A 12,370-nucleotide genomic window follows, 5' to 3' on the forward strand; every position below is an offset into this window, starting at 1 on the left:
TCATTGTCACCTTAGGGACTCTACTATGGGATCTAAGATTTAGACAGTGCAAGCTATGCACCAGATTTATCACAGTGGCTGATGCTGGATAAGTTTTTGCATCTTTAGACCATATATCGCTTATTAATTGACTTACTCTGCATCAGAATTTTGCACCAGAATTTGTGCTGATGTGTCCAATTTTGACACCCATTGGCACATCTTAAAGGGATTGTCCTAGGGTCAGTTTTACATTTGGCTCCTCTGATGTTTTAAAATGATAGATCTAGGTGTTCCGACTCCGGGTCACCTGATCGGAACCAGTACCAACCCCCAATACGCTCTGCCTTCTCCATCCCCTCTCATGTTTGCAAGTAGCTTTACTATATTCTGCCCTCCATAGCACAGGTAACAAGGACTGAACACTGGAGAGGAGAGACTCTGGGCTAGGTGCTGGTTCTGATCATGTGACCGAGGATCAGAACCAGCCTGTAACCTCTAGGTATAACCTTTAAGTCACTTTTCATTATAGTAGGCAAACTCGGATTCTGATTCGGTTTGGTGAAAAAAATGGGCTATGGGCAGGTTTTTGTGAATTCTAATCCATAATTCCAAGTAGGGACTACTGTGTTACACTTCATGGCATATACTAGTCCACGTCCTTCTCCTCTGTATGTCTGTTAGTCTAAGCGTACCCATGGCTGTAAGGGTTCATAGATTTATTTATCTTTCCTAGTGCTGAAGCGTCACCTGCAGAATGTTGTCAGCATGCCAAGCTCCTGGAGGACACCCAGTTTGTGGACGGCTACAAACAGCTAGGATTTCAGGAGACGGCATATGGAGAGTTTCTTAATCGACTTCGGGAAAACCCAAGGTTGATAGCATCTTGTCTTGTGGCCGGGGAGAAGTTCAACCAGGAAAATGCTCAGAGTGTTATACACACGGTCTTCACATCTCTGTATGGAAACTGTATCATGCAGGAGGACGAGAGCTATCTGCTGCAGGTATTGCGATACCTGATAGAGTTTGAGCTGAAGGAAAGTGACAATCCTCGGCGGCTGCTCCGGAAAGGCACTTGTGCTTTCAGCATAATCTTTAAGCTTTTTTCTGAGGGCCTCTTCTCTGCCAAGCTCTTCCTAACAGCAACTTTACATGAACCTATCATGCAACTATTGGTAGAGGATGAAGATCATCTGGAGATAGATCCAAGCAAGCTCACTGAGCGCTTCTCTCCAGCACAGCAAGAGAAACTGTTTGGGGAGAAGGGCAGTGACCGTTTTAGGCAGAGGGTCCAGGAGATGGTGGAGTCTAATGAAGCTAAGCTGGTTACACTGGTCAACAAATTTATTGGTTATTTAAAGCAAAATACCTACTGCTTTCCACACAGCCTGAGGTGGATTGTATCCCAGATGTACAAGACTCTGTCTTGTGTGGAAGGGCTGGACGTGGGTGAAGTTAGGTCTATGTGCACCGATCTCCTACTGACCTGTTTCATCTGCCCAGCCATAGTGAATCCAGAGCAGTACGGGATTATATCAGATGCACCCATCAACGAAGTGGCTCGATTCAACTTGATGCAGGTATGTCCACCATATTGGATCCCTTTTACTATGTTTTATTTGATGTGGCTAGCAGCACCAGGTGTTTAAAGTGTATAGCATTGTGCAAGTCCACCGATTGATCTGAGTGGTGGTGGACACACATGCTTGCTGACTCCTCTCACAGGCCGATCCCTACATATTGCTTCTCCGTTCACTACAAAAAATATTGATACAGCTTTCTGCCCTGCTTGTCAGGGAAAGAGCTGAATTTCTGCATAAGATTGGCAGTGTAGCTGAGAATATGTCTTCTGCATAGGTTAAAAAAAATAAAGGACTCTATCAGCTGCCAGAGGGGAAGGAGACAGATTCTGTCTACAGTATACTTTTCTACTCTCCCAGAATGTCTGGGAAACTCCATCACAAAAGGCTGGGTGAATCTCGCGGACATGGACATACTATGTGTTTGTCATGCCTCCTAAAGGGGTGCATGGTCATGTGGGAAACTTTTGGTGCACATTCTGTGCAACATTATCCCACCCCCATAAATGATCCTGCATAATTTGGCAAGTATGGTCTGGAGCTCAGAATGCCAAAGGAGACATTGAAAAGCAAAAACTGATACAAGCAAGTATCTTTTTGTAAATTGGCTATTAAATATAAATTGTGACCAGCGGATTTGAAGATTCAGTCACTCCTACAATAGATTGCAATTCTTCTGTATGTGGTACATGGCTACAGTCTGTGCAGTCGCCAGGCACAGCAAGTGTCAGCTGTAAAGCAAAGCCTGCACCTACCGTGTTTGTACCAAGCTCCGCTCCTGAGATATTCATAGAGTACAGTCTGAGCAGTGAGATGTCACTAGTAACAGTGATCGTTCCCTGGCTCCAGGGGTTTGCCAAGTCCTGACATAACCTTATACATATTCATGGATTTTCCATTTCACTTAGGTCATATATTTTATATTCAGTAAGACGTGTTCTCTAATAGTTGGCCTGTATATATCTCCACTAGCTCCCAAAGGCTGGGAGTATTCCCTTGATGTTACCATAGCACAGTACTCCGCGTGATGAATTAGGGCCCTCAGTGAAATCTGAATGTGTTACATTTTGTTGGAGATATCTGCACAAATTTCCCTTTTTGTATAGCATGGAATGGAATCCAGAGTCAAAATCTGCAGCATTTCCTCAACATGCAGCACATTCACCTACCTTGTACCCTGCGTGGTAAAGATTTCAGTGCATGTTCTGCAACAGAAATTCTGCAGCAATCAAGCTGAGCGATGATGCCGAAAATCACGGCTTGTGGACTTGTGACTAACAAGGCCACTGATTGGCTACAGCAGTCATGTGTCGGTTCCTTGTTTAAAAAACAAAAAACGCCCCCCTGAGCATCTGACCTGGATCAGTGGTGGACGGATGAGTCTCATAGTGTTTTTTGTTTTAGTATATTTGGCTCATTTTATTTAGTGCTACTCCACTGGGTCCAATCCTATCTCCAGTCGTCACCATTTCTGAGTAATTATTGCTGTTAATTTCCATATCCAGTATGCTAATTAGGCTGTATCGGTGGGCGGTCTCAAACTATCTACTCCAACCCAGGACCACCCACCTGATAATTTGCTCCAAGCCAATCTTCTCCTACCCAGGACCACCCATCTGACTATTTTGGATATTGGGTGCTGAAACAAACAGCACTGACTGCTAGAGAAAAAATTCCAACTGTGCTGGGATCAGTATTGCAGCACCTATTAAAGGGGAGAGGTGGAGGTCGCCTTTAAAACTTGTAAACTTCTAGAAATGATAGATAATATTTCTTGGCTCCGATTGAGGTTTGTAGGTGTAATTTCTACAGATGTCGTACACGGGGCTCCCATTGTGTGAAGACGCAGCCGCACAAGTCACAGCCTCCATTTGATCTCCACAGCCCTGAAGATCCCGGCTCATAAATGTAATCCGCAGAGTCTCTGCTTCCCTTTCATATAGTGTTAAAGAAGGCTTTATACGATAGGCTGAATGTGATTCCTGTTGGCAGCGCCCAGAGCAGTCAATGAATCCAGCTGATGTGGATGTAACAGAGCCGTCATTCAGGTCCTTCTCTTATTTCTGTGCTCTAGGTCGGCCGCCTCCTGCAGCAGTTGGCTCTCACAGGATTTGAGGAAGCGGATTCACGCAGCAGGAACAATCTCAGTAAATTTGACAAAGTAAGTAAAGTAATATGTGTAGTAGTAATTGAAGAACTGAATCCTTGGCCACTCCGTACAGATGTTTCCTTCTGTGTCAGACATCTTGTATCTGCATCATGTCAAATGTCAGAAGCTGAATGTGCAAAAGGAAAAGTGAAGTCCACATCAGAATGCAGAAATTAAAGGGTTTTTCAGCACTTGCATATAGATGACATATCCTTAGGATAATATGATCGGTGGGTGTCTACACATGGTGCGCCCCACAGGTCAGCTACTTAAAGAGGCCACAGTCTTTGGGTGAATGTTGTGTCCTCTTCACTGAATACAGAGCACAGCGCTGCAGATGTTGTAGGGGCTGTGCTTGGTATTGAAGCTCAACCCCATTCACATAGAAAATCTGCCAGTTACTAGAACACAGAGTCCCAATCCTTACAACCTCCTTATGGCAGTGTGGAGGAGTATGAATTGAGTGGTGGTCGCACATGTGCCCTTCTGCTCCATACAGTGTCTACAGGACAGACTAAGAAAGCAAAATTCAGCACTTGGCTGTTTCCATTGACTCCTTTCATGACCACTGCTGCTCTTCTCACATCGTTGGAGGTCCCATTAGTGGCTTGTGTCATGAAATCCTTAGATCCGATGATATTTATTACCTAGGTGGCCCCGTCACTTACATCTTGGTGACTTCCATAAACCATGAGCATTGTGTGCGCTGTGCTGTTTCTACGGCTGATCAAATAGCGGTCCTGGTAGCAGAACCCCTTCATTCAGCTCATTACTGGAGGACCCGTCACTGAACCTTGCTTTTTAGTATGTTCACTTAGTAACTGCAAATGTAGTGCAGGATGACAAGAGAGTGGGCACACTTATGTACAGGTCTGTTGTCACACTCATATTGATGAAGACATGCAGGGGGGTCAGATGGTCACCTTCAGCACCTCTGCTGAAAACCAGTGACGAGACAGTCACTCCTGGCTTTAGCTTACCAAGACTGTCATGTGAAAGCGACCTTAGGCTGAATTCACACATTTGTCAGGCCTGTACAGCAGTGTGTCCATAGACTTGCTGTGACCTAACTTGCTTTACTGATTTGACTGCTTACTTTTTATTGCAGGATCCTATACGCTGTGCTTGATAGTTTATCTAAGGTTCTCTTTATACTACATTGCTTTGTACGTCAGAGGAATATGAAGGATTTCTCAATTGTATACCTCAAGCGTAAACCACTTAATAGGCTTACACTGGTATACATCACTCATAGACTGCCATGGTAATGAAAGCTTATACCAGGCTGTCCACATGTCAGGCTATGCAATTCTATACGATTGTGGTTTGTCTTGTGGACTCCCAGCCCTGATGTACCCATGTTTCTCTTTCATTCCTTTATAGAGCTGTGTTGCTGCTTTCCTAGATGTGGTCATTGGAGGCCGAGCGGTTGAAACCCCTCCATTATCTTCTGTAAATCTCCTGGAAGGGTTAAGTCGCACTGTTGTGTATATGACGTACAGCCAGCTTGTCACTTTGGTGAGCACAACCTTTTACTTGCTATAGAAACACAGTTCTTCATGTAATACTTAGCTAATCATGTCGTCCATTGCTATGGCTAATCTGACTGTATGGATCAACCACCCATAGTGACTATCGGATCTGTGCACCATCTGCTGCAGTTTCACATTCACGTGACGTTATGTATTCTGTCAGTGACATCAGTATTGAGTCTTCTATTGCTTTTGCCTTACAGCTCGGATTCTTGCGCGGCGTCATATCTGGGGATCAGCTGCGAGAGGAGGATAGGATGGCCTTGGAAAACCTACTGGCTACAGTGCCGCAGACCAAGCCAGGCAAAAACCATGACAGTACTCCGTACAGCACCCCTCAATTGTCACCTGCCACCACACCAGCCTGCAGAAAGAACCGGCTCCCTATAGGTAAATGTTCCCGTAGGAGTGGTGATCTTCTGTGTGTTACATTGGTCTCCATGACTGACAGCCTGCATATGAAATATTCCTAGATATGATGTCAGATATGGCCGTAGTGCAGGTTATATTAGCTGGAACTGATGTCCACCCATAACTGTGTGTATACCGAGTTATGGGCTGAATTACTGATGTCCCTTTACAGTACATAGTGCTGTGTGGCGTCCATATTGTAACTGCTTATTGATGTGGATCTATGGTTTACTCTGCACAATACTCCTACAGGGTCCTGGCACTAGGTTTAGGATGGTTTCCCATCTGAATTATTTTAGTCCGTTTTTCTGTTCCATCATCGGAAAAGACTAATTGCTAAGCTAGATCAGTCTAATGACGAACCACAACAGATCCAAGTGACCCCCCACCATAATGGGGTCCCTCAGCCATTTGTTGTTTTCTTGGTCATTTCTCCGGACCAAAAACTTGTGCTTGCGGGCCTTTGACAGACTCTGCATTGGAGGCTCCAGACAGATGTGAACATGGTCTTACAACACTATTAGGGATCTGTATCAGATGCTGCTGCTGCTGCATCTTAATGGGGTCATGCGAACCATTCTTTTTTGGTGCACGAGGCCTAACATGGCAAATATATTTCTTGGTTAATAAGTGGATAAAGTCTTACAATAGCACAACCGATTGAGCACTTTATAGATCCCATTGCCTTTTTATTAAAGGGAGTCCGTCAGTAGGAGATCGGATCTAACCCTCATCCCAGTACTTGTAGAGGCCGTTCTATGCTGATGAGAGAAGTGCTTTGGGCATGTGCCTCATCTTCCCTGGGCTTTGGTCTCCGCTCTTGATTCCCACTTGTATATGAACAAAATATGATTTACATGAAAATGAGGTCCCAAAACTGAGTAATAGAAGCCTATCTGTAAACTGGGATTAGGGTTACAGCCAATTTATTGCTGATGGGCTCCCTTTAATCTCTATGAATAGCACTAATATAATGTAACCCCTGATGTGCCAGTGCCCCAGATATATTCTCTATAGCAGGTATTATTAATTCAGATGTTAAATTCATGATCTGATTAACTCTTTCTCTTGCAAACCTTAATGGATTCCCTCCTTAGGGCAGCAGCTAGCAGCCATGACAGTCTGGGACACGTCTGCGTCAAATCTCTCCGCTCACATAAACCTGGTGACTCCTTTTGGTGTGTAACTAGGATATTTTTCTGTCCTGAAGAGAGCTTCAGCCATTTTGCCATGTAACTATGCTTGGCAGAAAAGCATTTATTAGCATTAAATGTCACTTGTGTGCCAAGTGTAACTATATAAGCCGTATCTCCTGCCGCAGTGTGCCAGCAATGCATGTCCATCCCACCGTTCTTGTTCTGTTCACACTAGCACCTTGTGTCTGTGGCTGGTTTTGCACATTTTCAGTACAATGCAAGTGAATGGAGAGGTATTGAACTCCATTCATATGCAGCAAATGTATTCATGTGAAATCCGACAGTACAACAAAAAATGTAAAAAACCATGGCTGTTCCAGGCTGTTGTATTGCTTAGGTATTCTCCCAGGACAGTTCAGTAATACATCGCAATATAATAAAATAACCATATGGTGGCCCTGCCATGTGCATTTGTCTATGTCTGTCAGACAATACACATAACATAGTGCTCACTCAGCTGGCAACGGTCTCCTGACTCCAAACCTATGCACATAAAAGCACGGTGGCTCAGTGGTTAGCACTGCAGCCTTGCAGCGCTGGAGTTCTGGGTTAGAATCCTGCTAAGGACAACATCTGCAAGGAGTTTGTATGTTCTCCCCGTGTTTGCGTGGGTTTCCTCCGGATACTCCGGTTTCTTTTCACACAAGACATACTGATAGGGACTGTAGATTGTGAGCCCTAAATGGGACAGTGACTGTCAATGTCGGTAAAGCGCCGTGGAATATGATGGCGCTATACAAGTAAGCATAATAAATAAATAAACCTTAGGCTTGGCCGAGTGTGCATGTGTTGTCTGGCAGTGGCTCTCCCCATTGAAGCATTAGATATTTACACAGTGTACAGAGCCAGAAGTAGACTGCTCCATACACTGTGTAATGATCAGGCCGCACAGCTCCCATTCAATGCGGTATTTGTGAGGGAATACCCTCCACCCCTCTTCGTGCCACACAGTGATGCCGCTGGAGATTTTTTTGGGCTACCTAGACACTTTTGCCACATATTCACGTGAAATCCCCCACTAGAGAGGATCTTAAGGAACAGCATGGTGCATTTCCACTGCTCTGTCTGACATGCTGCCTGGCACCCATCTGACATGGCTAACGTCTCTGGCAAGCTTGGTATACATCTGGTTTCTCTCTTCTGAAGCTCTTCATGATGGCAGCAGAAGCCTGAGCCATTCATCACATGCATGTGTCCATTATGTGCCATTTATGTCTGTACTCAGGGTTGTCAGTCTGCCAGTGGCTGGATAAGTATTGTGTCCATGTGCCTGCTATATATATGCATCAGTCCATATGTTCTTATTGCATTGATGTGTATATGGATTCTTCTTTTTTTCTTGTATTTTGTATGTACTGCTGATATTTACAGGGTGGTCCTTTCTGTTTTAGTTCAGACTACTCAGGTGAATGGGTATGTGCTGCCATTGCCTGTACTGCAGGTGGTCTGTTCTTTAAACATTGGAGTCAGGCCTTAAAGGGAATGTGTCAACAGGAACTGATCTGTTGTGTAAATGAAAATTGTTATAGTGGATTTCAAGGACTTTTTAACTGTTGACCTATCCTGTGGGTGGCTGACACCTGGCACCCTTGTGGATCAGCATTTTGAAGCAGCAGCTTGTGACATCCGGGTCATCTGTCACGTGGCCAGGTCACAGCTCAGTTTTCTGCAAGTGAGTTGGCTGAGTTGTGATACCAAACATGGCCACTATACAAAGGTATGGCGCTGTGTATGATAAGTATTGGAGAGACCAAAGCACTCGCCCAAACACTACAGCCTCTTCAAACAGCTGATTGGCCGGGGGCCAAGGATAGGTCATCAATTATTTAGCCTGGAAAAGCCCTTTAAACATAATTTTGAGAAGCACAATTGGATAGGTTTATGAAGACTCTCAATGTCCGTGCCAGTTTTCATATGCACTTTGCTGGCAGAGGTCTCCCCTCCCGGAGTGAAATCTGTGCCAGCTCATAGCGGATATAGACTTCTAACACCTCTAGAATTTCTGCCAGTCCTTGCCACATCTCTTTTTCAGGAAAGTTGGTGGCACAAAAACACTGGTTGCACCAACACTACGGGGCCAGAAGCAGAAAGGTCAATGTGCTGTATAGCGGCTAGGCATCTATACTAAAGCTCAGTTCACACTGACTTCAGGTCCGCACTCCATACACAGTAACGTTCAGTGAGTGGCAGGAACAGCTCTCAATACAGAAGCCAGGGAAAGAATAAAGGGATGCAGGATTTCACAGAAAGGAGACAAAATCTGTTAATAAAGTATATTACACAATTTATTAATTACAAATGCCAGGAAATCAAAAGTGTTCCAAAAGTTTAGCTACACTTTAAGGTGACCATGCACATTAGACTTGGGTCAGCTGATCCTCCAGTGTGTATGAAATGCTCGGCCTTTCTTTATTCTGTTTATGTTAGGTTGGGGGGAGGGAGAGGATTGAACATATTGGATTACAATGTATCCAATCCTTTCTTATCAAAGTAGGTAAGTTACTGCTCTCTTCCCATTCAGAACAAGCATGCATGTGTATGGGTGATTTGTTCTGAAAATGTCCATTTCCCATTTTCCCGTGAATGGTTCCTCCTAAAGTATCTGTACTGAAAAAAGGAGATCTGGCTTTCCTGTGTCTGTGTACTGAGCCGGACGTGTGTGTGTGTGTGTGTGTGTGTGTGTGTGTGTGTGTGTTGTATACGTATATAGTGTGATTCTTAGCTACTATACTAGAAATGAGGAAGTAACATTTATTATCCCTGAAAACAGTGACTCGTAGCAGGAGCAAATCGAGCCTTCTGGAGGCAGAACATGAGGGGTCGCCACAAGATGCTGTGTCCCAAGACCAACCTGAAGAAGTGCTTGTAATTTCACTGGGAACAGGGCCACAACTTACACCTGGGATGATGTCCGAGAATGAGGTATTCACAGTCGGCTATTGGATACTATTTAAAGTGATTTTGCAGGCTAAATAATTGACGACCTATCTATTGTATATTGCAAGATCAGCAGGGGTCTGACACATGGGCTGTTGTTAGAAGATGTAAGATGTACCAGTGTTAGAAGATGTAACACTATTTGGATGAATGCTTCAGCCCCAGCAGCAGTTACCAAGCACTGTGTAGTACTTTTTTTTTTTTTTTTTTTTTGTGGCCATGTTTTGTTATCACAACTAGACCCATTCACTGGCATTACATTCACTTGAATGGGGCTGATCTGCAGCCAGTACATATGACGGATGAACATGACATCACTTTACTTGTGAAGTGGAAGTGGCACTAGGGGAGCGCTCTAGCTGAACCTTAGTGGTCCTAAATATGGGATCTCCATGGATCTTTTTATCCTAAGGATAGGCCATCAATTAAAAATTCCCAGAAAACCCCTTTAAGAAATTCTCCCTCTGTGTGTCCTGGCCACTTTGTGCTCTATCATAGATCTGAGCAGGTTGTATTTTACATGTCCTCAGGTTCTGAATATGCAGCTTGTGGATGGCGGACAAGCGGACGTCCCTGTGGATGACACAAAGCTTCATGGCAAACCGGACAAGACCTTGCGCTTTTCTCTCTGTAGTGATAACTTGGAAGGCATCTCAGAAGGTGAGGACTATCAGACAGACAGTGAACGTCATCTCAGTTTTTCCATATGCTATTCCCTCTGTGCTGTTAAAGAGTCTTTAGGTCTCTTGTTAGCCTTTGCTTAGAGGACTTGTCCTATCTTGGGTGTTCAACCTCCAGGGCAATCTTGATCTGCAGAATATAGTGGCCTGAGCACAGTACCCAACGTGGTGTCCATTTTATTGTGGCTGTGTCTAGCAATGCCTTACAGTTGTATTTACTTGAACGGACTGAGTTGCCTTAGGCCCTGTTCACAAGGCAGACAAAGTAGAGGAATTTGAAGGGGACATCTGCCTCAGGTTCCTCTTCGTTTTTCGGAGCCCTGCAGAGCTTCAGCATTGTGTTGTGACTTTCTACTACTGATTAGGCCCAGATGAGATTGGGGAATAAGGTGGAGTCCTGAACCGTGAACTCTGTGGCAAGATTAAGCAAAACACTTATTTGCCTTCCGTGTCCTGCTACGATCACTGCCTCCAATTGAAAACAATGAGAATCCAGGTGGAATCTGATGCGGATATTGGGTTGCAATTCATCCTAAAATCTGCAGCAGGTTCTGCCGTGTGAACGAAGCATTACCAGGCACTGTCACGCTTGTAGGGATGACACCATTCCGGGTGCTACTGTTTGGTGCTTATATTCACATTTTAATGACTTGTCTTAAAGAAAGGCCAGCAATCACCAAAAACCTTTTTAACTCTGTAAAGTGTCTTAGATTCACTAACAGAAATTAATTTTTCTGTTTTTGGCACTCCTGGCAAATGGCTACTTTTGCTGGGCAATCTGCAGCCAGTCAGGCGTTTGCAATGTATAGATGGCTCCAGTCTACTCAGTTGGCTAGAACATTTAACCAACATGTTCCGGTCACTATCTAGGAGGACAGGGCTGTTTGCACTTCGCTTTAACTAAAATCGCCCTATCTTGGGGGGTACGTGACCTGAATATAGGGCCAGGCAAATATGACTCAAATCAAAATCACAATTATTTTAGGACACCCCCTTTTTACATGTCACACCCACTGTTTATATTCCAGGCCAATGAGTTTTTGGTTATTGACATATCAGCGATCCTGGCTAGTGAGTGACATGTGCTTTCAGGAATGATGGGCGAAACTTAACAAAATAATTGATATGAGTAAGTTCAAGAAGTGAGCTGACTTTCAAGTTTATTTTTCGATTCACTGCCCAGCCCCACCCCAGTCATGTATATTATACTCTACCTTCCCCTGTAGTACATGGCCTAGTAACAATGAACAGGGCACTCGCTCACGGGCAGACTGACCTGAAGCTTCACTCACCAGCTGGAAGTCCCTAGCTTCTGTGTAAGTTTATAAAATCCAGACTCTGGTAGTATTAGGGTCCATTCACACGAAGTAATGTGCCGCGTGATGTGGCACGTATACGGCATGTGAGACTTTGCGCGCCGTAAAAGCTCCCATTGATTTCAATGGGAGCCTGGATCGTATACGCCGCGTTATTTTGCGACCATGATTTTGCGGCCGCAAAATAACGCGGCGTATGCGATCCAGGCTCCCATTGAAATCAATGGGAGCTTTTACGGCGCCCAAAGTCTCACACGCCGTATACGTGCCACATCACGTGGCATGTTACTCTGTGTGAATGGACCCTCATGTAGTAAAAGTGACTTCTTACTGGTGTCTCAATTGGCAGGTCAGTTTGCTGATCACATGACCATATGTGGGGACCATCTGGAGGTTGAATAAAATGAGCAATGCACCCAGATTTGAGGACATCATGTACTTAGGGGTTTTTTTTTGACCTTCTAATAGACCCTGAAGGAGGACCTGTCATCTCCGAACATGTCTGCTTTAGTAAATACTTGAATAAAAATTCTGGAGCACCTATCTTTATTTACAGTCTTAAGTTGTTCTATTCCTCAGTTACTCCTCTT

The 12,370-nt window shown here is 44.4% G+C and overlaps 1 protein-coding gene across 6 annotated transcripts in view; it reads left to right on the top strand.

The window, feature by feature from the left end:
* Positions 1-12,370, top strand: part of GAPVD1 (GTPase activating protein and VPS9 domains 1) — a 58,865-nt gene that overhangs the window by 17,736 nt on the left and 28,759 nt on the right. For 3 of the 6 annotated variants that reach the window (XM_075260159.1, XM_075260160.1, XM_075260161.1), the window contains exons 3-9: positions 716-1,559; positions 3,634-3,720; positions 5,092-5,226; positions 5,444-5,630; positions 6,749-6,829; positions 9,618-9,769; positions 10,315-10,444. In XM_075260159.1, the coding sequence (XP_075116260.1) occupies positions 716-1,559; positions 3,634-3,720; positions 5,092-5,226; positions 5,444-5,630; positions 6,749-6,829; positions 9,618-9,769; positions 10,315-10,444 (1,616 nt within the window). The remainder of the gene's footprint in view (positions 1-715; positions 1,560-3,633; positions 3,721-5,091; positions 5,227-5,443; positions 5,631-6,748; positions 6,830-9,617; positions 9,770-10,314; positions 10,445-12,370) is intronic. The other 3 variants (XM_075260162.1, XM_075260163.1, XM_075260164.1) reach the window with 1 other exon arrangement.

Source organism: Leptodactylus fuscus, chromosome 11, assembly GCF_031893055.1.
Source record: "Leptodactylus fuscus isolate aLepFus1 chromosome 11, aLepFus1.hap2, whole genome shotgun sequence".
NCBI classification, from domain to species: domain Eukaryota; kingdom Metazoa; phylum Chordata; class Amphibia; order Anura; family Leptodactylidae; genus Leptodactylus; species Leptodactylus fuscus.